This window comes from Phascolarctos cinereus, unplaced genomic scaffold, assembly GCF_003287225.1.
Source record: "Phascolarctos cinereus isolate Bilbo 61053 unplaced genomic scaffold, phaCin_HiC Scaffold_2;HRSCAF=192, whole genome shotgun sequence".
Lineage (NCBI taxonomy): Eukaryota > Metazoa > Chordata > Mammalia > Diprotodontia > Phascolarctidae > Phascolarctos > Phascolarctos cinereus.
Window position 1 is genome coordinate 82,875,829 of NW_027555625.1, and position 25,697 is coordinate 82,901,525.

Here is a 25,697-nt window from a genome sequence, read left to right on the forward strand (position 1 = left end):
TTCAAAATAAATACTCGGAAATTATTCTCTTTAAACTCAAATATGAGCCCTCTGGAATCTTACCCTAAAAGTATTTTAATACTTAAAGTATTGTAAGTGGGCATGCCCTCCACCTACTCATAAGCACTTGCCAGAAAGAAAATGAAAATAAACCAAATAAATAAAAAACCCCACCAACCAATATAGTGCCAACTTCTATTAAAAAATAACAATAACAACAAAAAACAGTTCTACTCTGATGAAAACAAATATTGTTTTCTTAGCATATAATTGGTCTAGGTTAACCAGGGGCCCTACCATGCTAACATTTACATTAAATCTCCACTAAGAATACATCACGAGGGCAGCTAGGTGGCGCAGTGGATAGAGCTCTGGCCTTGGAGTCAGGAGGACCAGAGTTCAAATCCAGCAGACACTTGACAGTTACTAGCTGTGTGACCCTGGGCAAGTCACTTAACCCCATCGCGTAGCCAAAAGAAAAAAAAAAGAACACATTACGGGGCAGCGAGGTGGCACAGTGGATAGAGCACTGGCCCTGGAGTCAGGAGGACCTGAGTTCAAATCCGCCCTCAGACACGTGACACTTACTGGCTGTGTGACCCTGGGCAAGTCACTTAACCCCAACTACCTCACCAAAAACCAAAAACCAAAAACCACAACAAAAAATGAATACTCTTACCCAGTCATACCACTCACAACAAGCACCTGGTGCTTGCTCAGCAAATCAAGAATGGTTTCTCTTTCTTCCCAAGCAGGGAGTGATCGTCTCTCTTGCAGAATTGACTGGTATTGTCTGGAAGCCTAATAGAATCCAAAGGTATCAAGACAGTCAGGTTGTGTAATCATCATCCCACGAAGCCTCGAGGACATTGACAATAGCCCACAAGAGAAGCTCACTCCTTGGGTCTAACTCTCTGCCTGCTTTCCCCATGACAGTTTCTCCAGCACATAAAGCAATAACAGTAACAATCAAACGTCTTCACATGCGCACAACTCTTGCACAATAACCTCGCCCGGAGACCCAGCTCAGCACTGAGCAGCCATGGGGCCACTTCGGATCTATTACCATTGTGAGCAGAGTTTTCCACCATCTAAGAAATGTATAAAACCACATAATTTCCAGCACATCTCACTTGCATATATGTGTGACTTCTGAACAACTGAGATGTTCTATTCTTGTTTTTAAAGGCTTGATTGCCTTGATATTTACGGTGACAACAAAAAACAACCTTCTCTGATTCTCAATGTTGACCTCACAACACACAAGTTAGAATTTTTCCTCATCATGTAAAAGCATCACGTTTTAGAGCCGAAGGGACATCAGAGACCATCCAGCCCAACTGCTCCATTTGACACACGAGGAAACATGGGCCTCGAGTGGCGATACGACTTGGCCCAGGTCATAGGTCTAACTTCACCATGGCAGTTTACTTAACAGCTACTGAAATCATCTTTATTTGTATGTCTTTCAGAAATTAATCTTTTTATTAGCAGATTTCTAATTTAGGACTAATTCTGTTCAGAGCAGCACTTGGTCTGTTATCGCACTATAACCACAAGGTTCTAAGAATGACTGGAACGTCGTAATGGCCTATTGCTATGCACTGTGTCCCTTACCCTGTGGGTTAATATTCAAAGTCGGAAAAGAACCTGACGTACGGAAAAGTTAAGCAGACCAAAGTGACCGCAAGATGTGGGAAAGGGAATACCAGGCTTCCTTTCTTCTCTCTGTTATAAACTGCTGAGCACTGTTTTACCATACTCTACCTTTTTTATTTGAAACTGCTTGCAAATCCTAGCATTTTCAGCATATACAGACTTAGCCTGCCAATCATATCTCCTGGAAATCTTTTTCTTGAGGTTGACATAGCTTTCATTCTCTACCATAACTGGTGTAAGACCTTCATCCTCATCTTCCTCCTCCTCAAGTTCTGGTTCTTTCTTGACTAGATAGTAAAAAGAAAAAAAAAAGAAACATTTTCAACGTTGAGCTAAACTGACAAAGAAAAAGGGCGCTGTCGAAGTAATAAAATAATTACATTTATAAAAATGGAGAGGGAGGAGGTAAGGTTAAGGCTCTGATAAATTTGAAAGTATATTCAATCAGATGCTTCTTGTCATTCCACTAAAAACTTCTGAAATAGTTAACTGTCTATAGACCTTTCTTTGAACATATCTGCTACAGTAAGATTTAAAACCTGATAGTAAAAATAAAAAATCAAGGCACTGCTTCTGTTGGAATTTTGGTAGCATAAAGAAGTATTGCTTTAAAAAATGTATGAGCAGGAGGCAGCTAGGTGGCGGAGTCAGACCAAACACTTGACACTTACTAGCTGTGTGGCTCTGGGCAAGTCATTTAACCCCAATTGCCTAAAAAAAAAAAAATTTATGAGCAGTCACATGAAACCATGTGAAATAAATTTTATGTGAAAAGATGAGTTATAAAGAATATGTTCTTGAGGAGTCCATAGGGTTAGCAAATTAAGAGTGGCAAACATGTAGTCTACAATAGCAGTTACCTTTAGAGATGGTTACTAGAGCAAGCAATAAGAACAGAGGGCTGAAGTTTTCACTTCAAGCAAGGGACATTTTGCAGTGACCTGCAGAGAACACTGCTTCTTCTTGGCTTCTTTGTTGGAAGCCTTCTAGGGAGAGCAAACTCACTGTCTTAAAAAGCAATGCATTCTACTTTGAGAGCGCCATGAGACAGTTCTTCCTTATGTCTCACTGTAACTTCTCCTTCTTCTATCCACTCGGGGCAAGCAGAACAAATCTAAGGTCACTTCCATGTTGACAGCCTGTTAGACACTCGTCTGTCACGTTTCCCTGATGTATTCTTTTCTGCAGTCAGTGCCTTGACCTGAGCGTCATAGGGCCTAAGAATGGGAGGCCCTTCACTTTCCTGGTTGCTCTTCTCTGAACACCCCCTGATTTATCAATGTCTTTCCTAAAAATGGTGCCCAGAATTGAGCACGATAGTCCAGTGGTGACCAGATGTGACAGGAGGCTCAGCCTCCTCATCCTGGACACTACACTTTTTACAGAGCCTAAGACTTGGGTGCCATATCAAACTTTCTGCCACTCTTTAGTGTGGTGTCCTCTCTCCTTCTATACAGTCTCAGTTGGTGACCTTGTTAGCTCCCCTGGGTTTAATGATCACCTCTAAACAGGTAATTCTCACATCTATACATCCTGCCCAACCTTTCTCCTAAACTTCAGTCCCATATTTCCAACCACCTATTGGATATTTTGAACTGGATGTCCCATAGGCAGCTGAAATTCTACATATCCAAAACAGAACTCATTATCTTTTTCCTCCAAACCCAATCCCCTTTTGAATTTCCTTATTTTCATCTTTCCAGTCACTCAGATTTGCAACCTTAGCATCATACTCAATTCCTTACTCTTTCCTACCACACATATCTAATCAGTAGCCAAATCGTATTATTTCTACCTCTACAGTATCTCTTGAAAGTCCACAGCAGACCATCTTTATATTGTAAATGACTAAAATGTTCAGAGAATACAAAATCCCACTGTGCTTTTTTGTTCAGCATAAAAAAACACCCAATATGTAGCATTAAAGACTATTGCAATATGTTGCCTCTCATGCACATGTTAAGATCATACAGGTTTCCTATGAGTCTGTAATTAAATCAAATAGATCTTTGGGGCAAATAAAATAAGTTCATTTAAAAACTAGAAACTTCTCGTACAGAGGTCAAATAATTTTCTTGCCAAGTATGGCAGGAAGTAGGAACCATTTTCACTTTCTGCTTGTGACCACTCTAATGGCAGAAAAGGGAAATGCTTTGCCTATCGTCATGGGCAGATATGGGAAGCAGCACAGAGGAAAGTCTAACTCCTAAATTCGATATGGATTTTCTCCGCTCAATAGCCAAAGAACAATACTTCTGATAGTTTACAAACCTTCTGGCACAGGACTGGAAACACAGGAACAATGTGGAACCGCTGGTTTGCGATTGGCAGTATAATCTGTTCTGTTCACAGAGGGAACGGGCAACAAGTTTACCGGAGGAACACTATACTTGTGATGGGCATTTGTTAATAGCTCGGCAATGTCTTTGTCATCCTCCAAAAGGGTCAACAAAGAATACACTACAGGTTCAGCAGTCTCAGCAAACGTCAAGGCCTTCCCATAAAGAAACTCAGAAATGTGTAAACGACAAGCCGGAGGTAGATTTTCATTGGTGGAGTAAAATGCCACCAGAGGTGCTTGGAAGGGATATTTGCTGCCTTCAGAAAATCTAATCTCAAGTTCATATAAAAAAGAGACATCTCCATTAGATCTAAGATGAGAATCATCTATGGATCGCTCTGCTTTTCTTGAAAGGTGTCTTGAGGGATTTTCGTGCCTAAATTTGCATTTTGATCCAAATCTACAATTTCCTTGGAGATAGAACTGACAGATTTCACGGGCAGTCTGTACATTTGGGGCACTTTTCGTCTGTTTGGATTTGCAGAGTTTACTTGTTAGGTGCTCCAGCTCCAACCCAATTGTCCAGACTCTGTTCTGAATTCTTTCCACAAACTTTTCTCCACAGATTGACCGGAGAGCAAAGGCTTCTTCTTGCCGTTGCTCCATACACTCTTCCCGACTGACACGGGATGCTCCCGCAGGGATCTCCATCCTCTCTGCGTATCTTTCTGAAAAGCACTGAGAGAGCAAGTGTTCCAGGGAGGCCCCAACATCACCATCACAGGACTTCAATGCTGCCTCGCAATATTCAGTATTAAAACCATACCTACAGGAAGAGAAAACAAGCCTGGAATCAGTGAGAAATTACTATGGCAATAAGAAATAACTGCAATTTAATTCTGCTAAATATGCTAATGTGGAATCATGGGGACCTCTAGTTTTTGTGTAATTATGTGTTTAAATTTTCTAAATGAATATAACTTTGAGCAGATGTCAGTGACATCACTAGCCACAAAGATCTTCTGTTCTTTTTCAGAATAGGAAGGACATGACACAAACTCCCCAACTCCGTTTTGTCATGACACCACAAATTTAATACATTGAATTAGGCTCTAAGGTTATGGGCATTTTATTCCCAAGTCTGTTTAACCACTAACTGTCTCCTGTGACCGTAAATAGGCAGCTGGGGGCTCAGTGGATAGAGCACTGGGCCTAGAGTCTGGCCTGAGACATTTCCCAGCTGTGGAAACCTGGGCTAGTCATTTAATCTCTCTGTTTCCTCGTCTGTAAAAGGGGAATGCTAATAATAAAAACTACCTGTTCTTTTGAGGGTCAAATGAGTTAAAAAATATAAAAAACTTTGTAAACTTTAAAGCAGTACATAAATTCTAGCTGCTCTAATAATAATTCTTTTTTTTTTTTGGTGAGGTTAAGTGACTTGCCCAGGGTCACACAACTGGGAAATGTCTAAGGCCAGACTCTAGGCCTAGTGTCAAGTGTTGGAGGCCAGATTTGAACTCAGGTCCTCCTAACTCCGAGGCCTGGAGCTCTATCCACTGCACCACCTAGCTGCCCCTCTAATAATAATTTTTATTATTATTAGACTTACTTTCATACTGTCTACAATATGTAAAGTACTATAAAGGGTACTTTGGGGACAAGATCACTCAAAGAACTCTGAGCTTAACTGGGAAGATAAGACAAGTATCCAAGTCTCTAACTTGATGTAGAAAGAGACAGTGATGTAAGAAGACACACGGTGAAACAGGAATATCCATTCTAGAGTTATCAATTAAACCTGGCATTTTACAGGGAGATGGTCATACTTACCTGCTGTAACAGAAACAAAACCACTATTACTAACAACCATTAGATGAAATAGACTCTGAATTTCTTCTTTCTCAGGTTGCATCTGATCATTGGGTATGGATTCCAAAGGACTTAGACCTTCTCAGTTAGACAAACTATCTGGTTGTCTTAAACTCGCTCATTTGTAGTTAAAAGAAAGGAGGCTGATCAATAACCAAGAGGTGGGCTAGGCCTCTGGGAACATAAGATGCTCTGCTATACAGAGCACTGGGCCTGGAGTCAGGGGCCCAAGTTCACATATGGCCTCAGACACTTACTAGCTGTGTGACCCTGGGCAAGTCTTTTCACTTGTTTGCCTCAGTTTCCTCAATTATAAAATGGGGGTAATAACAGCACCTCCCTCCCAAGGTTGTTGCAAGGAACAAATGAGATAATAATTGTAAAGTCCTTAGCACCGTGTTTGGCACATAGTGCCACAGAAATGCTTGTCCTCTCCCTTCTCCTTCTTCCCTTCTGAGTAATTGTTTGTTTTTAAATTTCTGAGTGAATCAACTTCCAGTAGATGCCAGAGTGATTCTGGTCATAAGGATCTCTGTTCCTTTATTGAGCAGGCCTAACAAAACTGTAAAAGTGTCTTATACCTCCAGGGTCTTAGAGATGAAAATACCAAAATGACTTTAGATGTGCTCTGGGACAGCGGTGGGAACCTGTGGCCTTGAAGCCACATGTGGCCCTCTCAGTCCTCAAATGCAGTCCTTTGACTGAATTCAAACTTCACAGAACAAACCCCCTTAATAAAAGGATTTTCTCTGACCAGTTTTGATTCAGTCAAAGGGCCTTATCTGAGGACCAAGGGGGCCATATGTGGCCTCAAGGCTGCAGGTCCCCACCCTTACTCTAGGATCTAGACTAATTTCACTAGTATAGGGGATTCCCCATCTTCTCTGCCCCTCCCTTATGCTAGAATGTACAGCCTCCTTACTTCTGCCTCACACAATTCCATTGTTCCTTTAACATGAAGGTCAAGTCCCAATCAGTCAGTCAGCCAATCAGTAAACATTTATTAAGCACCTAGTATGTGCCAGGCACTGTGCTAAGTGCTGGGGATACAAAAAGAGGCAAAAGACAGTCCCTGCCATCAAGCAGCTTACAATCTAATGGAAGAGACAACACATAAATAAATATACACAAAGCAAGCTATACATGGCATAAATAGGAATTAACAGAGGAAGGCACTATAATTTGGAAGGGCTAGGGAAGGCTTCCTGTAGAAGGTGGGATTTTAGTGGGAGGTCAATAGATGAAGATGAGGACAGAGAGTGTTCTAGGCATGGAAGACAGAGAAAATGCCCAGAGCTGAGAGATTGTGTGTTTTGTTTATGGAAGCACTAAGAAGCCAAGGTCACTGCATTGAAGAGTATACAGTATGTCAGGTAGTAAGGTATAAGAAAACTGGAAAGAAAGGTAGGAGGGGGCTAGGTTATAAAAGGCTTTGGATACCAAACATAGAATTTTGTATTTGATCTTGGAAGAGACAGGAGAGGAAGGATGGGGGAAGAGCACGTGTGACATGATTGGACCTGCGTTTTAGGAAAATCACTTTAGTGGCTGAATAAAAGATGGATTGGAATGAGGAGAAACTTGAGGCAAGCAGACCCAAGAGCAGGTTATTACAAACTCGGAGGTGAAGTTTTCCTGATCCCCCAAATTGCCCTTCCTCCCAAACCACACAGTATTTGATTAGTTTGCATTTCTTCACTTCATAGTTACATAGTCATCCTTATACATAAAATAATATGTTGTAGATATACTTCTTGTCTCCCCCTTTAGAATGTAAGATTCATTCTTTATACTTGTATCTTGAGTGCCTACCACAGCATCTGGCACATGGTAAGGGCTTAATGCTTGCTGATCGATCAAAAGATTGCCTGAAATTTATCGTCTAAAACTAACTACACTTCTCTGGACACTCCCTAGTTTATTAATGTCCTTCCTAAAAAAAGGAGTGCCCAGAATTGAACATAACACTGTAGACATGACCAAAGTGCAGCAGGACTCTCACCTTCCTCACCCTGAACACAGGACTATGCTTCTCAATACAGCCCAAGATCGTGTGAGTTTTCTTGGCTGCCCTATCACACTCCTTGCCACCCTTTGCACCCCAAACACTCAAACACTGTGTCTGAATCCAAATCTTCCTAACTATGAGCTGGTTCTCCACTTGCATATGTGAGGGATGGACAGAGAGAGGAAGGGAGAGTGGATGAGGAAAGATCGAAGGAGGAGACATACATACAAAGAGAGAGGAAGGGGGCAAGGCATGCAGGTGCCCAAGCATAAAAACTTACCTGGAGAGTTTCTGGACTGCAAATGGAGACACTTCAAATCCAGGAATGTGAGGCTTCACAAGTACAGAGCCAGCAGGTTCCATGGGGTCATGGTTACAAACAAGGGAAGCCTCCCGACTGGCAGACCAGTACTGCTCATCATCACAATAATCAGCCTCTTCTTCTTCCCCAGAAGCACCTCCTCTGACAAAAGAGATATTAACATATTACTGAAGTAATAATATAATTTTAATTTATTTCAAAGAGGAATCTAATCAAATTTCTAACAACTTAATTCAAGGATCCTCAGGATGCAGATCATGACCACTCCAAGATCAATAAAGCCTTAGTTGATTTGAATAATTTAGCTACCACCCACTCTATTCTTTCCCCTTCTAGAACAACCACCAAAATCCTTATTTCCCCCCAAGAGCTCCTTCCCTTTAATTTGGAACAGATACTGATGATTGAATGAGAAGGAAAAGGAGCTGTTAATTAACTATACACTAATTCTTGGGATGTGAAATGAGCAATTTCTCTATCTGAAGTTGTGAGTCTTATGCCATTAAAAAAAGAAAAGGAAAATAACCAAGGCCAAGGTGAAAGCCTATGGTGTCAGGAAGATTGTTATGTTATAGAGGGTAGGATGGTGTGGTGGAAAGACCATTGCATTGGAAGTCACAAGATGTGGGCTTGATTGCCAAGATCTGTTTCCTACAACCTGGATAATTGTGAGTAAGACATTTTACTTCTGTGGGCCTCAGTTTTTTTTTTTATTGTGAAACTGGGGGCTGGACAACTGCCATGGGTCCCCTGAAGTTCTATTTCTATGATTCTTGTGGTCCTATATTTAATGCTCAGGGACTCAAATTTTCCTACTCAAAGATCAAACCTACTTGTTCCCACCACAACTTTCTTTTCAAAGAGAGACATGGAAGCAATTACTGACACAAAAACAAAGCAGTGGATGAGAAGAAATAATTGAAAACAGTCTGCAAAGGCCTTGGCATAGTCAGATAAAATAACTAACTCGAATCCAGCCTCTGGTTCCTGTCCTTGGAGTTCTCGAAGAAGAGCCTTGACTTTCTCCTGATTCTCAGAAGTCATATGGAGAGTCTGTAAGGGCACTCTGGTTTCAGGCCTCCGTTTTGGGTGTGCTCCTCCTTTGCTAGTGCTGCTGCTAGACCTAAAAAGGAAATCAGACCAGAATTCTACATTTAGCTGTGATCTGAGGTTACCTATTCCCTAGTCACCCACCACACTTTGCACTAAATGGACTGTCAAGCACCTTACTAAAGAAGACAAAGAAAGTAAGGACAGGGCCAGAGATCTATCTTCCAGGTCCCTGGAGGGGACCAGCTCATTATATTGCCTAGAAAAACCTGACAAGAACATGAACAGTTAAACAGCTGTTTCATGATTGTTTTCACTAACCCAGTAGGCACACAGGAAAACACAACTCGCCCTATGACTCGAGACTTTGGAAGTAAGAGGTATCAACACCGTTGTTCATCCTTTGTTCTCAAAGAAGACCAAGGACATCATAAGGTGATGTCTTGACTTGAGCATGAATTGGATTTGTGAGGCAGAGCTGCACAAAGTTGTCAGATCATCATGAGTTCATTCTCTAAGGCAGTGGCAGAGTCTGGAAACAATTAATGGTCTCTCCCTATTTGTCAATGTTAGGTATAACTTGTTACGTGCAATGCATTGTAGGATATAAAGGCAAGACTCAGTCTCTGCCCACAAGGAACTTGCAATCTAAATGAAGAAAAAAGAGGAAAAAACAAATACACAAATAACTGTAAAAGGAGAGAATAAAAGTATCATAAAAGAGTACAAATGAAATACTATAGGAGTGTAGAGGAGGAAGAAATCATTCCATTGGGGTATTCTGAAAATTCTTTATGGAATGTCACTTAAACTGACTCTTGACAAACAGGCTGGATTTCAATAAATGGTAATGTAGAAGGAGAGTATTTCAGGCAGAAGGAAGAGCATAAGCAAAAGTGTAGAGGTGGGAAAGCAGGAAATATTCTAGGACCAGTGAGTAGTCCAGTTTGCTTATGTATAGGGCAATAGCAGGGCAGGCTGGAAAGATAATGTGAAGTGAAGAATTTAGACTTCATTTTGTACGCCACTTAAATTTTTATAATGATTCACATTCCTATAGTCCTTTAAAGTGTACAAAATGCTTTCCAAATAATAACTCTAGGAGCATCATTATTCCCATTTTAGCAGTAAGGAAACTGAGTCTCAGCTAGGCAGCAGTTTGTCCACTCTCATACAACTGGCACCAGAGCTAGCACGGTCTGAAGCTACCTCTTCTGGCTCTAAGCCCTGTGCTGTGCTCCCTATAGTAGACTGCCTCTCCAACCACTGATGCTTTTTGACCGGAACGGAAGCACTGATTTTGGGACTATTCCAGCAGTCATGTGCTGGGAGGACCGGAGGAGGGATAAGTTACAGACAGAAGAATGTTAGAACTCTATTACAAGAATCCAGATAAAAGGTGGCAGTGAGAATTAACAGGAGGTAAAACACATCAAAGATGCATTAATGTTAGCAGAGCTGATTTCTAATGGTTCACAGAAAAGATAAGTAGGATATCCTTGGCCCACTATTTTGTACCAGACGCGAGTCTGCAAGGAGATGAATTCTGAAGGCAGAAATAAAAAACATTCTGATGAGGAAGAAAAAGGGAAATTGTCTAAACAGACTGTTATAGATAAAAAGAGAAGTCATCAACCAGCCTAGATAGTGATAGGGTATATACAGAAGTTCTGGAGAAGCAAGGGCAAGTGAACAAGAGTTAACACAAAAGCATGTCATGGTCCTGTAAGTTCAAAACAAGCTGTCATAGAAAAGGAAATCTAAGAACAAAAAGGGAATTCTTTTAGCTCTAATGGGGAAAAAAGTACAATCAAAGAAGGGACAGGATTACTGCTTAGAACAAATGGGATGATGATTACAGAAGATGAGAAGGTAGAACTAATCAATAATTATTTTGCTTCCATTTCTTTGCCAGGAGAATTAAAAACAAAGCAAAACAAAAACAAAAAACAAAAACCCAGAACAAAGATGTGTAATAATGGAAAGATTACTTGAAATTCCTTGGAAGATGACAGAGTAATTGATTTCCTAGAAACAGCTCTTTTCTAGTACAATAATACTAGATATATATAATACAAATACTAGATATAAATAATACAAATAACCCCCCCAATTCAGAAAAGTCAATGATAAATGAAAGAATCTGGCACAAAATAATTCTTAAATGAAAAACAACAGAAGGCTAATTCATTAGTTTGTCTCTCTAGGAACTCCAACTGTTCTAGGTTCCCTTTCCTGACTTAACAGCCTAAGCACTGGCTGAGAAAAATCAGGATCATATAAGTAGGTAGGTGGATGAAACAAATTAGCATTTCAAAGGAAAAAAGTCTCAACCCTTCATTAATCAATGTTATTGGTCACAGAAAAGCCTTTTGGATGTGGGGTAGAAAAGGTAGAACCACTAATGACTGGTCAGGGCTGCTCAGAGGTGGGCAGGATACTTTCAATTTCTTCCCTGGTCATTAGGTGTGGTGGACCAAGGACGGAACACTGGGAGGCAGCTCATGGAGGGAGAAGTGGTAGCTGGATAGAGCCAGCAGAAAGGGATTGATCTGGCAGTCAGGTGAAGTGACTGACTGAGGATGGGGTGGAGAGAGAAGAAAGGTAAGACAAAGGTCTTTCAATGAAACCTCGAAGTAGAAGTGATCTCTTCATCCTTAAATTTCTCACAGCACTTTGTTTGAATCTCTCGTTCGTCTCTGTAATGACAGTTGTTTGTGAACATGTCTTATCGCTTCTATTAAGTTGTATGACCACTGAGGGTAAGGACTGTTCTTTCTTTACTTTTTTTTGTAGCCCAAATACCTAGAAGGAGCCTAACAGACATTTGTTGAACAGAAATATTTACTGAAATCCAACAATACCTAAAAAAGGAGCCTTCAAACCCTCTTGTCAGCTAGCCTGTCTCAGAAATGTACTATTTCCAGAACACAGCATTTTAATTTACCAACACTCAAGCACCTTTTTTGCAAAAAAGGATAACTGCAGTTTTATACTTCAACTAATCAATTAACAAGCATTTATTAAGTACCTAGTGTGTGCCAGGTTGGGGGGGGAGAGGAAGAGGGGAATGGTAAGGGACAACACATGAAGGGACATAGAGATAAAATAGGGACAAAAATAAAGCAGTGCCTGCTCTCAAGGAGCTTACATTCTATCAAATATATTTAAATAGAATCTTAGGTTGAGGCTTTTCTGTATTTATATACATTTAAGAAAACATTAACTTATATTTGTTGACACTCTCACACATCTGTACTTTATACTCAAGTTGCTTTATACTCATGCAACTGAAATTGTTCCCAGATTTAAAACTCCAAAAGGATAATGACCTGGATGAAACTCCTGGTTCACCAAAGACACAAAAATCATCTCCATCATCCCAAATTTTACTTGAGCCTTTTCTACTGCCACTGGTTTGAGATTTATTAGCATGACTCTTGCCACCTCGCCCTCCTCCTCCACCTTTTCCACCACCTCTTCCACCTCCTTTGTTTGGCTTTCCTTTTCTTCTCACAAAAGAGCTCATTTTTACCTAAAAGGAGGGAAAACAAAATGAATATTATTTTAAGGCTTCTTACTATAAGCATCTGCATAATTTATTTACCTAAATTACATGTATGCATTGTTTTATCCAAACCTGAAATAGGATTCGCCAAATGATTCCTATTAAGAAAGCTACCCTAAAATGCTTTAAAAAATTAGATTTACAAACTTTAATTTCCATATAACTTCTCAGAAATAGAGATGCAACATGGCTTTGTGGACATAGAGATGGCTCTGGGGTCAGGAAGACCTGAGTCCAAATCCCATGTCAACATATACTGGCTGTGTAACCCTAGGGTAAGTCACTTACCCTCTTGACGTTCAAGGCAGCTAAGACTAGGTGTCAATCTGCATTGGTAGAAGGAGTTTCCTCATGTAGGAGTTCCCTATACCAAAGAAATTGCATGTTCATTCCTCATATCTTTTCATAAACATATTTACTATATGAAAGACATGTAAAGTAGACATTCTCCCCAAATTAGAAATAAGTTAAAAGTAAATTTCACAAGGATATTTTTATTATTTCCTACCCTGAAAATTATTTTATTCCAAAATCATCTTAAAGAGTTTGCTGAACTTTAAGACAGCCATCTCACTGTGTTTACGGTCTACTGACAGTAACAAAATCATACGCTATGGACAAAAACACTTTCATCTGCAATCTTTACCATATTCACACCCACTGTATTCCTAATTCCAAAGTTTTAAAATGTCATAACTAAAGGAAAATAAAGTCACCCAGATTTAAGACTCAAGACCATTTTTCTGCTGCAGAGCAACAACCCCATCAACCCACATGAAAATTCCTATTACAAGAGACTTCTGGCTCCAGTTTGTAGCCTCAGTCCAAGAACAACATGAAGATGGAGTAAAATTCCCTCACCTTCTTTGCAAAGAGATAGACATATTCAAATCACACAAAGGTAAGGTCAGGAAAAGCTCCAAAGCAGCAAGCACTCAACAATGGGATTCTCTGATTTTTATAAAGACAATTTATCAATCCCCCAAACTTCATTCTTCTGGTCAAAAAAAAAGGTGGGGGAAAAAAGCCTTCTGAAACTGACTTATCAGCTCTATACATCAAGAATTCCTCTACTGTCCATTTGTATTTAAACATAAAGCATTAAGTAAAGCAAGCAGGTGCTATACAATAATGTGGACAAGGAATATGATCAAAAGGGATCATAGAATGTGATAGAAATATACATAGAAAAATATTCCATTTACAACCTAAACCGAGATCTCACTTCAGCATGTCAATCATGGATAATATACTACCAGTTTTTGTTCTTATTCAGCCAGCATATCAATTAAGTTCACTGTGCCAAATTTTATACTAATAGAAGGTTAACACTGACCATAAGTTTTGATAAAAACCATCAAACTGAGGAATAAGACCAATGAAAAGTGTGTGCTTTCCTTCTGTGGGGCCTGTGGATTTACCAACTATGTGGATTTCCATTCCTGTGGTACATGAATTGCCATTAGGCAAGCTGGTTGTAAAGTGGATAGAATAATAGGAGTCAGGAAGATCTGAGTTCAAATGTGGCCTCAGACTCATACTAGCTAGTGTGACGGGGCAAGTCACGTAACCACTGTTTGCCTCAGTGCCCTGAACTATAAAATGGGGATAGTAATAGTACCCACCTCCCAGGACTGTTGTGAGGATCAAATGAGATACTACTTGTAAAAATGTCTGACAGTGGCCGGCACACAGTAGGCACTATATAAATACTTATTCCCTTCCCTTCTACCCTACCCCTGTTACCACTGCTAAAGTTAACACAACAAAGGGGGTAAGATCTCAGAATCAATCAGCTCCTTTAGCATTATCAGTCGCAGTGTTGCGGTAGCATTAGTCTGACCACTGCTTCCCAAGATTCAAAATCAAGATCCTGGACTTATCATAGGATCCAGAGATTATAGATTCAGAAATGTAAGGGCCCTTGGAAGTCATTAAGTAAAATCCCTCATTTTGCCGATGAGGAAACTGAGGCAGAGGGAGGTGAAGTGACTTGTCCACAATCATACAGCTCATAAGCATCTGAGGCAGGATTTGAATTCACATCTTCCTCATTCCAGGCCCATACTCTATCCAATTTTCGACCAGCTGCCCCAAAAGCTCTGTCCACTGTGTCACCCTGATGGTAGGCACTATCTGCATTGCCTTTGCAAGATCAGGGTGATTTGTTTCAAGTACTCCCAGCCCTTCACCCCACCCCCCCTTCCCTATGATTTATTTGGTTTCCCAGGAAACCTCTAGGTATAGCGCCTCAGAGCTACCAGAGCTTAACTCTTGAATCTGTATCCCTAGAACAGTGGCTAATGGCAGTATCTTCTGCATTGGGATTCAAGGACGCTGCTACCCAAGACACTGATGGAAGTCCACATTCTGGCCTTTTGAAATTCACAAAGTCGTCCTCTGATGGAGGGTTGGGAGTAGAAGAGTGATCCTCCTACTCCCAAATGAATCCCTTTCAGGGGCCTGGCCAAAGCTGTGCCATCACTAGGCTAGCCTACTATTGGAATGCCCAACTCCAAATTAGGTGGCCTTTATATCTAAAGCTTCACTGGGTTTGATTAGATCTCTTCAATCAGCCACAAAACATTTCCTATGTAGTGCCATCTGCTTTCATTCAGTGACTCAAGTATTCCATTTTCTCCAAATTAATGCTTTGTCTGTACTAGTTTACACCACTGAGAGGTTCAACAGACGTGTCCAAGAATTGTTCATACCTAGTTCATGCCTTTGACTGATTCTGTAACTCATTTAATAAAGTGAGTTAATTAGGGTATAGAGCATCTTGGCAGTGGCATTAATTGGAGTTTTGAGGTGTCACACTCTTCTCACACTGTACATTAACTCTCCCCACACATTACCTTCTCAAATCCTTCCTAGACTGGGAAATAAAGAGCTATAAATACACCCTATAACTCACATATAGATACTATATTACCCAATCTATTTTAATCAGAGTGTCAGATTCACATTACATTTCTTACATTCTAGACACAAAAGGAAAAGACCTCGAATCGTTAGGTTTTTGCATAAGAAATTACCTTTTAAAATATGTTCTGCATGACTTCACATATACAATGGTTATCATATTGCTCACCTCCTCAATGAGTGGGGGAGGGAGAGAATTTGGAACTCAAAATTTTAAAAAAATAAATGTTTAAAAAAGAAAGATATTACTCCTTAGGTTCATATCTAGGCTTGGTCTACCATTATCCCTTATCTGGGGGTGGGGGTGAGGGGTGGTTAAAAATTATTTAAACCAATCTCTTAATTTTAAAGACAAAGAAGCTAAGATTGGGTGTTCAGTGTGTGAAGTCACCCAGTGAGTGGCAGAACTGGCATTGGAACCTAGATTTACCCACTCCAAACGCAGTGTTCTTTCCACTGCTCCTACGCCTTTCTATCCTCGCTCCCTTCCTCGTAATACCCCTATATTTCTAGGCACATGGTGGAACGCCTTCCACATCTGCCTCTCCTCCACCCGCCCCTCCCCTCTCTCCCAGGATCCCATTTCCACTCTTCTCAGGATGGAGATGACCATCCAGAAAGCCCAGCTTTACCTTACATCTGCCGGAGAACCCCAGCCGGTCAGCAGGGACCCTCGGTTCCCCTTCATCCCACACCACCGAGATCCTGGCCCCTCCCCACATTCCCCCCCCCCCAGAAAGGGACGCCACACCGCACCCCCCGCCCCAAGACCGGCAGCGACGGCCCGCGACCAAGCGCAGGCTCAGACCCGACAATCCTCCGCCCTCCCGAGGTCGAGCGGCAGCGCCCACCACCTGAGGGCTGCTGCGGCGGCAGGAGGCTAGTCTCCCTATCCGCTTACCTCGACCCGGTCGCGGGAGGAGGCAGACGACCCGATGCCTGAGGCTGTCCGGGGCCAGGACCAGCCTCGGATAGGCCGCTCTCTCCCGGCGGTGCTGGTCCAGCCCCCTCACGACTCCGCTGCCTCCTGATTGGCTCCTCCGCGGAGGGCGGTGCCTTGGCACTTCCACTTCCGGGTAAGAAGTGGGGGGGGGGAGGGAAGGGGAAAGAGGGAAGGGGCGTCTCCCTGACGACGGGGGCGCGCGTCCGACCGGACTTCTCCCCGAGTGTAGCCAGTTTGAGCCCGCACCGGGGGCGGCTCGGTGGGCTGCGGGTGTGGGGAGGGGGGTGATCTAGTAGCCGCCGCCGCCGAGCGTTCAGAGATCTGTGCCCCTCCTGAAAATGAACGAGGCGTCGGCAGAAGAGTTCAAAGGTGGCCGGGGTGGGGGCGGGGGCTGCCCCTACCTCCAACCTTCCCCCTATTTACCTCGTGACAGTGGACAAATCGCTGGACCGCCCCGGGCCTCAGTTTCCCCATCTGTTAAATTGAGGCAGGTGAAGTTGGGCTAGATGAGGGAACCCTTCGCTGCTACAGGTTCCACGACCTGTAGTTGCCATATTTGTAAAACAGAGCCAGTTGGACCGAGTAATCCACCGGGGGGGGGGGGGTCCTAGTTGCTGCGACCACTCCTCCATGGGCCTTCTGTTTGCTGGTGTGTCCGTGGGGTGCCCAGGAAAGGGTGTGCCAAGGCTGAGTGGCCGCAGTGCCACCTGAGAACCCGAGGGGTATCATGGAGTCATAGATTTGGAGCCAGAAGGGCATCTAATCCAATCCCCTCGTTTCCAGAGGAGGAAACTGAGGCCCAGAAAGGTTGAGCCGTCTTGCCAAGGTCACACACAGGCAGAGGTGGAGCACAGCTGGAATTTGAATCCACAGTCTGTCTCTGAATACATTCTTCCCAGTTGTACCATGACATCTCCAAAATACAATCACTTTAATTTTAAAAAGAATGCATACTATGCTGAACTGTTAGGGGTGGGTAGATTGTGAACTGGAGCATACAACTGTGAAGATGTTTGGAGTCACTATGGGTGCAGAATGAGGTGGGAATTAGGGAAAGAAAGGAAAGGTGGGGTGGTAAGGCCTTGTGGTGAAATGGAAAGAGAAGTGAAGGTAGTGTGATGTAATGGAAGAGACCCTGGACTTGTAGTTAGTACCTGGGTTAAAATTCTGTATGATTACCACTGTCTGACCTGAGGCAAGTCATTTAGTATCTCTGGGCCTCTGCTTCCTCAATTATGGAAATAATGAGGTTGGACTAGAAGACCTCTCAGATCTTTTGCAGCTCTGCATTCAGTAAAATAGTTGGGGAAAGGGAGTTGTGCTCAGAATATCCCAATATATAGCCACCCATCTGTTAACAAAAGCTCAGCCTAAGCCTCTGTTTCTAATATTTTCCACTCTACTTCTGTGAGTCTAATCAGGAGGACACTTTGCAGGTGGTTTTGTCATAGATCTCAAATGAAACTTTGAAATTGTATAGATATGTAAACAAAAGGCAAGAGACTTGAAATAGCTTGATGGATGACTGGAACCTAGGTGAATGTGTTGCATTGTTTCTCTGCACTAGCCAAGTAGATAGCAAAGACCCTCCAAGTCATTGTGATATTGCTATGATAAGGTATAGTGGGTCAATTTGTGCTAATTGTGATATATCTTGTGATAAGAAATTCTTCAAGCATAAATAATATTTATTCTTTTTGAAAACAGATCCAGAAGTATATAAAATATACTATATATTTCCAAATGGAGACAAATACGGTAAGAATTTCTTTAAGTTGCTTTTTATGTAAGTAAATATTAAATGACAAGTAAAAACTGAGAGCCACATTTTTTGTAACACTTCTATTAAACATTTTAATTCTTAAACATGATGGATTTCAATAGCCCCTAAATTAATCACCTAGGAGCCAGTCTTTTGGAACATAAAGCGCAAAAGTCAGAGTAGAAGATTAAAAGGTTTTTTGTTTGTTTGTTTAGTATGGTAGAATATAGTAAGTGGTTCCCAGTCTTAGGAGTTGGATTATTACAAATGATCTGAAAATCCATACGTGCATCAAAAATTATCATTTTATCATATATTGGCACAGTGATTAGAGTGGAAAGACTTGAAGTAAGGAAAGACCTGAGTTTGAATACTGCCTCAGACAGTAGCTGGGTGTGACCCTGGGCAATATCTCTGTGCCTTACTTTCCTCATCTGTAAAATGTGGGTAATAATAGCCTCTATCTCATAGGATTGTTGGATGTATCAAATGAGTTCATATTTGTAAAGTGCCTTGTAAAACTTAAAACCCAATATAAGTGCTAGTATTATTATCGTTACACAACTAATATCATGTGAGGGTTTAAAATGTTTTTGCCATTAAAAAGGGCATACCCAAATAGGAACCCCTTAGGTGGAAAAAGCACTGGGCTTCCAGAATTTGAGCCTTAGCCTCTGACACTGACTTCATGACCTTGGACAGATCACTTCATACATCTCAGACCCATGGGACAGAGAGGGCTAGAAGAGGTTCATCAAAGTACAAAATGCACATTCTGCTAAAACATTTTACTTTTGCATCCAATCTTGGATATTTTTCTTGTTTTAGAGGGTGACTGTACAAGAATATCTCCTGGAGTCTTTGAAAGAAATGGAGCAGGGGTTCATACTACCCCCAACGGAATAACCTATATAGGGGCCTGGAAAGATGACAAAGTAATACAAGTTCTTTTCACTTTTAATCAGTATGTTATTATTAGTCTAGTAGTCAGAATGGGTAAATAATCCTAGTGTGTGGAATGCTACATGTGATAACTAAAGCTTAAAGACAATTGAACTGTATAGTATATGGCCACAGACACACATAAATGCTCTCAAGAAAGGTGTTGTCCTATTTTTGTGAGAGGTAAAATAGAACTGGAATAATCTGCTAATCTAATTGCTGAAATTAAGCACAAACTAGATTAAACTAGCACACTTGGGTAGATGACAGACTTGTATCTGTACTAGATGTAGCACTCCTTCTTGGGGCACTCCCCCAACCTATACTGACAACTGGCTGGCCGAGTCGGAAGAGAGAAGCTACTCCTTACTGCTTTCAGTTTTCTATCCAGTAACGCTGACGGAGTGTGGTTTCCAACTCTGTCCTGAATTTTCCCCTCTTATGTGCTCTTTATTATCACTCAACTAATTGAAACTCCATTAGCTTTGGACTTACTGAGAGGGTAGATACAGAAGAATCGAGGCAGAACATTCCCTTTAAACCTGAGGCACACACCTCCTTTGTGTTCCCAAAGTCCTGCTGGAAATACAGATTCAAACTTGAAATGCAGTATTAATGAGGTACGCGTATTACAGAACACATGTGGCCAATGTGTATTGGCCTGGTGCTGGAAGTCACTTTCTCCTTTGTGGAGTTCTCATGAAATTTCCTCTAGGTATCTATAGCCACTACTCTTTCTCTAACTAAGGCTCACAATCGGTCTCTTTTTGCACAGTCAGCCACCACCACTTTAGGGGTTACCGCTCCTGCCTCTGGTTGTAGGTGGGATCTCTGATGGGACCTCTCTGTCTCTGGAGCTTGCCAGGTCACTTGGCTATTCCCGTTTCAGAATACTCCTAAGATGAGGAAAGAATAAACACAAATGGAACCAAGGCAGTGACATGTGGCATGCAGGCTGAGGAATGAGGCCAGGTTCCCCTCCCCCACCTGACACCTCCAAGTAGCTGCCCTTCTAGGAAAAGAGATTGGGAGAGGCCTGGATCACAAGCTTTTTTGTGCAATTTTAAATCAGCTCCTGAATCATCATCAGTTTTTCCAGTTCTGAAGCCAATTAGAAGACTTGGCTGAAAACGAGCTCTCCAAAGTTTGCATGTGGTTTCATTTGAAGCAGACAAAAAGTACCTGAGCATGCTCTAAGGCCTGGGTCCTTGGATGTATTTTTTTTTTAATAAAAATTTTATTTGTATTTCAACATAATTGTTTTCCCTTGTAATGCTATGTATTTTATGCACCTAAAAACTTTGTTCTGAGAAGGGATCTGTAGACTTCTCCAGACTGCTAATGAGGACCCTAACCCAAAAAAAGTCAAGAACCTCTACTTTAAGGACTGAAACCAGGCAGAGAATATCTGCAAATGCTTTACGGACTGGCCCTCATTGACCAGTCACCCTCATAATTATATAAGATCTGGGAATGCCTATGAAAACGAGTCACTAGTTTTCCTTTTTATCTAAACAGATGAATGGAATCGGAAGACTCGAACATTTTTCAGGAGCAGTATATGAAGGAGAGTTCAAGGACAACATGTATCATGGAACAGGGACTTATACATTCCCAAATGGAGCAAAATACACTGGAAGTTTCGTAGAAAACAGGTGAAATTTTAAAAAATCAAATATTCTAGTTAGGCCATATTATTACTGCTTTTTCCTTTCAGAGTTGTTATTGTCCAGTTGTGTCTGACTCTTTGTGATGCTATGGACTATAGCATGCCAGTACTATCCATGGGGTTTTCTTGGCAAAGATACTGGAGTGTTTGCCATTTCCTTTTCTAGTGGATTAAGGCAAACAGAGGTTAAATGACTTGCCCAGGGTCATACAGCTATTAAGTGTCTGAGGTCACATTTGAACTCAGGTCTTCCTGACTCCAAGCCTAGCCCTCTATTCACTGAGCCACTTAGCTGCCTTTCAGAGTAGTTTGTTTAAATATCACACTTACATAAAATATAATCTTTTAAAATAAATTTGGTTTCTAAGCATTGTTAATCTTATTTGAGAGAAGACCAAAATGAGAATTGTGCTTTGGGTTTCCGAAAGAAAATGCACTTTAAATTCAATTTCTTTCATTTTAATTTCTTTACTTATTATTTATTCGTTCCTTCTATGTTCAGTGCAGAACTTTTTTCGTTATGAATCTGACCTGACTTTTTTTTTCAGGTTTTCCCTTTCTTCTTTTGCATTGATGCTTAAGTCTGAAGTAAAGTTAGCCTTACTTCTAACTCCTTACATGACATCAGGAAAATTACTTAAACTTTTTGTACTTTAATTTCTTTATCTATAAAATGGAGGTAATAATACTTAACCTACTTGGAGAGTATTATGGAGATCAAATGAGATAATATCAAGAGAACACACTGAAAAAATTAAAAATCTGTGTGTTGAATGATAAATATGATACTTAAAACTTAAAGGCACTTTAACTGTATAGATGTCCACGTAGACATGGAATGTGGGAATTGGAGTCAGGAAGAACTGGGTTCTAATCTCCCAGTTCTGTTCTGTTACCTCCTGATTGCCGCTGGCCACTTCCCACCCTTAATCCTATCTAGATTCAGTTCTCCCTTGGCCATGTGGTCCAGGTCCCTGGTGTTCTGTTCACCCCGGCTTCCTGGCCACTCCCATCCAGATCCTCCTTAGGCCCTTCCTCTAGTCACCCCAGACTACTTGGCCACTCCTGGGTCCCTCCTACAGTCTTTCTGTTTATAAGATTCGTCTCGTCTCCATTAAAGTGCTCAGATTCTTAAAATCTGGCCCTCTTGTATTAGTGATACAAATGCTTAGATTCCTTGAGTCTGGCCAATATGGCAGATGTTCTAATAAACCTTGTCTTTGGCTGGAAAAAAAAAAAGAACTGAGTTCAAATTCCACCTCTGACACTTACTTGCCATGTGACTACGAGCAAGTCACTTAACCTCTCTGGGCCTCAGTTTCCTCATCTATAAAATTCGAGTTGTACTCAATGACCCTCTAAGGTCCCTCCCATCTCTAAGTATATGGTTCTGTGATCCATATGATGGCTATTTGTAGAGGGATTGTCCTATTCTTTTGGAAATAGAGTGAGATAAAATATAATGAGATAAAACATAATGAGATAGTGAGACAAAATAATGTATAATGTGCTATTGAAATTAGGAGCAAATTAGGTTAAACTAGTACACTTGGGCAAGTGATAGACTTGCAATTTAAAGAAGCATGAAAAAAACAGTAAAACCAGCAACACTCATTTGTGAGATGTAGATGGATTCAATTTGTTTTGATGTTTGCACATGTTTCATACGTGTTCTCTAGAGTGCAGCAGCATAGTAGGTATTTGTTAGAATATAATTAATGATTTCATTTTGTCATATTTAGCTTTTCAGGAACAGTTCTCTGCTAAGCTCTTCTTCTATTGGTTATGCCTGTGTGTACAGCTCATATGATATAGAAGATTTGTGCAGTTTTCTGAGTAATTCAGATAAAAAACACTTTCACCTAAAATATTCTGATAATTGAGGGCAAAGTGATTTTTTGAGGTTTCTACAAACTTTTCATTTTACTTTATCAGGTTCCTGTGTGGCTATGGCAGGTGATGGCATTTTTTTTAATCTGTTGAAAAGACATGAGCAAAATAAGTTAGATTACAAGTTATAAAAATGGGACATTTTAAAGTATATATTTGCTATGGAAAAATAGCAAGTTTTAAAAGAGCAGGGTTCTTTTCTACTAGGCAAACTCTCACCTCCAATCTTATGGCAACCTATTGGAAAGAGAGCGGTTCAAGCCAGCTTTGGTGAAACCAAATATCTTAATTTTTTTTTAAATTTAAGAAAATCCCTTTAAATGTTTTCATAATGAAAAGAATATTTAGGTGAACCCATGGCCCAAGGACTGCTTTTTCACGAACCGGGTTAAATCTTGGGAACATCTCTCGTATAAATCTCTATTTGGCTTATGCTCCCATGTCGGGATTTCCCCTGGGAGCATCACTATTTAGCTCATGACTAGGTCACCATGACAAAAGGAAAAAGTCCCTTAGGTCTTTGGCCGCACTCCAGCTGCTTTAAATGTAGTGCAAGCATTATTTAACTTGACAAAGCTCACAAAAGAAGGGACTTGCACAAACAGTTAAAACCACTTTTATTAGCTCTGTAGTTAGCCTCCACAGCCCCCAAGGGATAGCATACTTTGCTGGGACTAAGGGCCTTGCACAGGGGAAGCACCCAGGTCACTAGAAAGTCAAGCGGCCCTCCTCCACAGTGAGTCCCAGGGGATTCCGCAGGGACTGACACAGTCCTCCAGATTTAACACAGATGGTTAAGACTCCCAGCAAAAGGGTAGCATTCTGGCATTGCAAGAAAGTCTATTCTTTCCTCCTAGATCCTCCCAGAGAAGGGTTCGCTCGTCCCCGTAGTCTCCTCAGCTCTACCTGGGCTGCTTTGTCCCAGTGCTCCCTCCTTGGTCTAGGACTCTTCCTGTTCTCAACCGGAGGTTTGTAGCCCAGGACCTCCTCCTCTGGATCCGGAAGAGTTGCTCTTTGAATTATTCTGCCTGCCCAGGAACTCCTCTCTGCTTCCACTGGCTCACTGGCTCCTGTTTCTGTAGCTCAGAGAACTCCTTGCCCTTCCTACCGTCTCCACTAGTTGGGCTGCCTGGGTCTCTCCTCTCCTGAAATTATGTGGTTCCTTAGAGAAGGGCCACTGTCACGTGCAGGCCATGCAGGCTTCCCCCAAGGAAATCACTGTGTATCACTGACTTCTTTTCTAATTGGCTCAGCTCTGATGCTCTGTTTCTGTCCATAGCTTTCTAGACCTCATTTCAAAGACTAGTCCAAGGGTATTTGATCAGCCATAACTCAGTCTCAACCTCGGATGTGATGTGGAAGGACCCAGAATACCCAGGACAAATTGAGTTTATACTTTACCATGACTTAGATGAGTTCATATTATCAAGAGGATTTTACTACTTGTTAAGGAGACACAAGAAGGATTCAGGATTTTCTCTCCTCTGCCCACCCCCAACCCTCCCATTAGGTGGCCAAGTTACTGGCTGCAGACTCAAGAGAGAGCTAACCTTCAGTTCCCAGGGTCTGCTCCTCTCTACAGCTCTTCATTGCCAGACGAGATGCTGCTCCTGTGTTCATACTCTATATTTCTGGCTGTCTGTAGTGTGCCTTGAGCTCTTTCTAGCTGCCTTTTCCTCCAGCTGACTCTCTGATGAGCTGGTTCCTGGATGAATAGCGCTGATGCTACATACCTTTGGGGCTGGGCCAGGAGGGGGGAAGGGGAGAGAAGCTTAGTTCTTTAGCTGCCGGCTCCTGCTCCTGAACTGCTGCCTTTTCAGGGCTTGGCTGTTTGAAATCCTGCAAGGATTTGTCCCATTGTTTGATCATTTAATGAAATCCTTTCTTCTGACTAAATCAGAGCTGTATTCATACTTTAAGGGATAATAGGGTATTAACACATCAGAAACTCATTAGCTGTCTATATCCCATTTATCAGCTATGCTGAGGGACAAGGGGCTGGCTGGAATAAAATCCTGGAACCCTACACTAACCTCATGCTTTGATATCAGGCCAGAGTTTGAAACAGGAAAGAAACAAATGTCTGGCGTGCATCAGTTACCCCAGCAGTGCCTTATTCATCAGGTAAACAGATACTTCTGAACAGAGTATGTCATATTAACCACCTTACATTTTTACTGTTTCAGAGTGGAAGGTAAGGGAGAATATACTGACATTCGTGGATTGGAATGGAGTGGTACCTTTCATTACACAGCTGCCGGGGCTGAAACTAAAGCTACAGATGTAGGTCTCTAAACTAAAGTAATAACATTCAAGTTGATGTTAATCTTAAGCAATTATGGCCAAATGTTTCCCTTAAAAGTTTCATATGCTACTTACTGTACTGTGAGTTATCCAATAAAATCATCCATCCATTTCTCTATTTGCAACTTTATTTTCAGAATTTAAGAGATAGTTTAAAATAAATTCTGAGAGTGTTCCCATCAGTTAAGGAATGGCTGAAGAAATTGTGGCATAAGAATATCAGGGAATGTTGCACTATAAAAATGGACAAATATGAGCAATTCAGAGAACCCTGGGAAAACATAGATGAATTAACAAAGTGTGGAAAAAATAGAAATGAGAACAATATATATATATATCTTTAAAAGCATGAATGAACAAAACATATTAATTGGGAGAAACATTTTTAAAAGTTGCCAGAAGCCTAACTTGAAGCAGCCCATTCTAATAAACCAAATGCATAACACAGGGGAGAGCTATTTCTTAAAATTTCTGTGTGGTCTTGGGAAAGTCAGTTATCAGCTTG

The 25,697-nt window shown here is 41.3% G+C and overlaps 2 protein-coding genes across 5 annotated transcripts in view; one reads left to right on the top strand and one right to left on the bottom strand.

The window, feature by feature from the left end:
- Nucleotides 1–16,715, bottom strand: part of DHX57 (DExH-box helicase 57) — a 67,370-nt gene extending 50,655 nt beyond the window's left edge. The window contains exons 1-8 of one of the 4 annotated variants that reach the window (XM_020976976.2): nucleotides 16,584–16,715; nucleotides 13,046–13,121; nucleotides 12,522–12,724; nucleotides 9,107–9,262; nucleotides 8,098–8,280; nucleotides 3,931–4,766; nucleotides 1,768–1,946; nucleotides 680–801 (exon numbers count right to left, since the gene is read on the bottom strand). In XM_020976976.2, the coding sequence (XP_020832635.1) occupies nucleotides 680–801; nucleotides 1,768–1,946; nucleotides 3,931–4,766; nucleotides 8,098–8,280; nucleotides 9,107–9,262; nucleotides 12,522–12,718 (1,673 nt within the window). In that variant the 5' untranslated portion in view covers nucleotides 12,719–12,724; nucleotides 13,046–13,121; nucleotides 16,584–16,715. The remainder of the gene's footprint in view (nucleotides 1–679; nucleotides 802–1,767; nucleotides 1,947–3,930; nucleotides 4,767–8,097; nucleotides 8,281–9,106; nucleotides 9,263–12,521; nucleotides 12,725–13,045; nucleotides 13,122–16,583) is intronic. The other 3 variants (XM_078149479.1, XM_020976974.2, XM_020976975.2) reach the window with 3 other exon arrangements.
- A 66-nt stretch (nucleotides 16,716–16,781) lies between these two features.
- MORN2 (MORN repeat containing 2) lies at nucleotides 16,782–25,306 on the top strand. Its single transcript, XM_020976978.2, is given in 6 exon segments — nucleotides 16,782–16,994; nucleotides 18,333–18,383; nucleotides 19,216–19,322; nucleotides 20,848–20,984; nucleotides 25,075–25,143; nucleotides 25,145–25,306. Coding segments are annotated over 6 exon segments (426 nt in total). The 5' UTR covers nucleotides 16,782–16,963; the 3' UTR covers nucleotides 25,176–25,306.
- The last annotated feature ends 391 nt before the right edge of the window (nucleotides 25,307–25,697 follow it).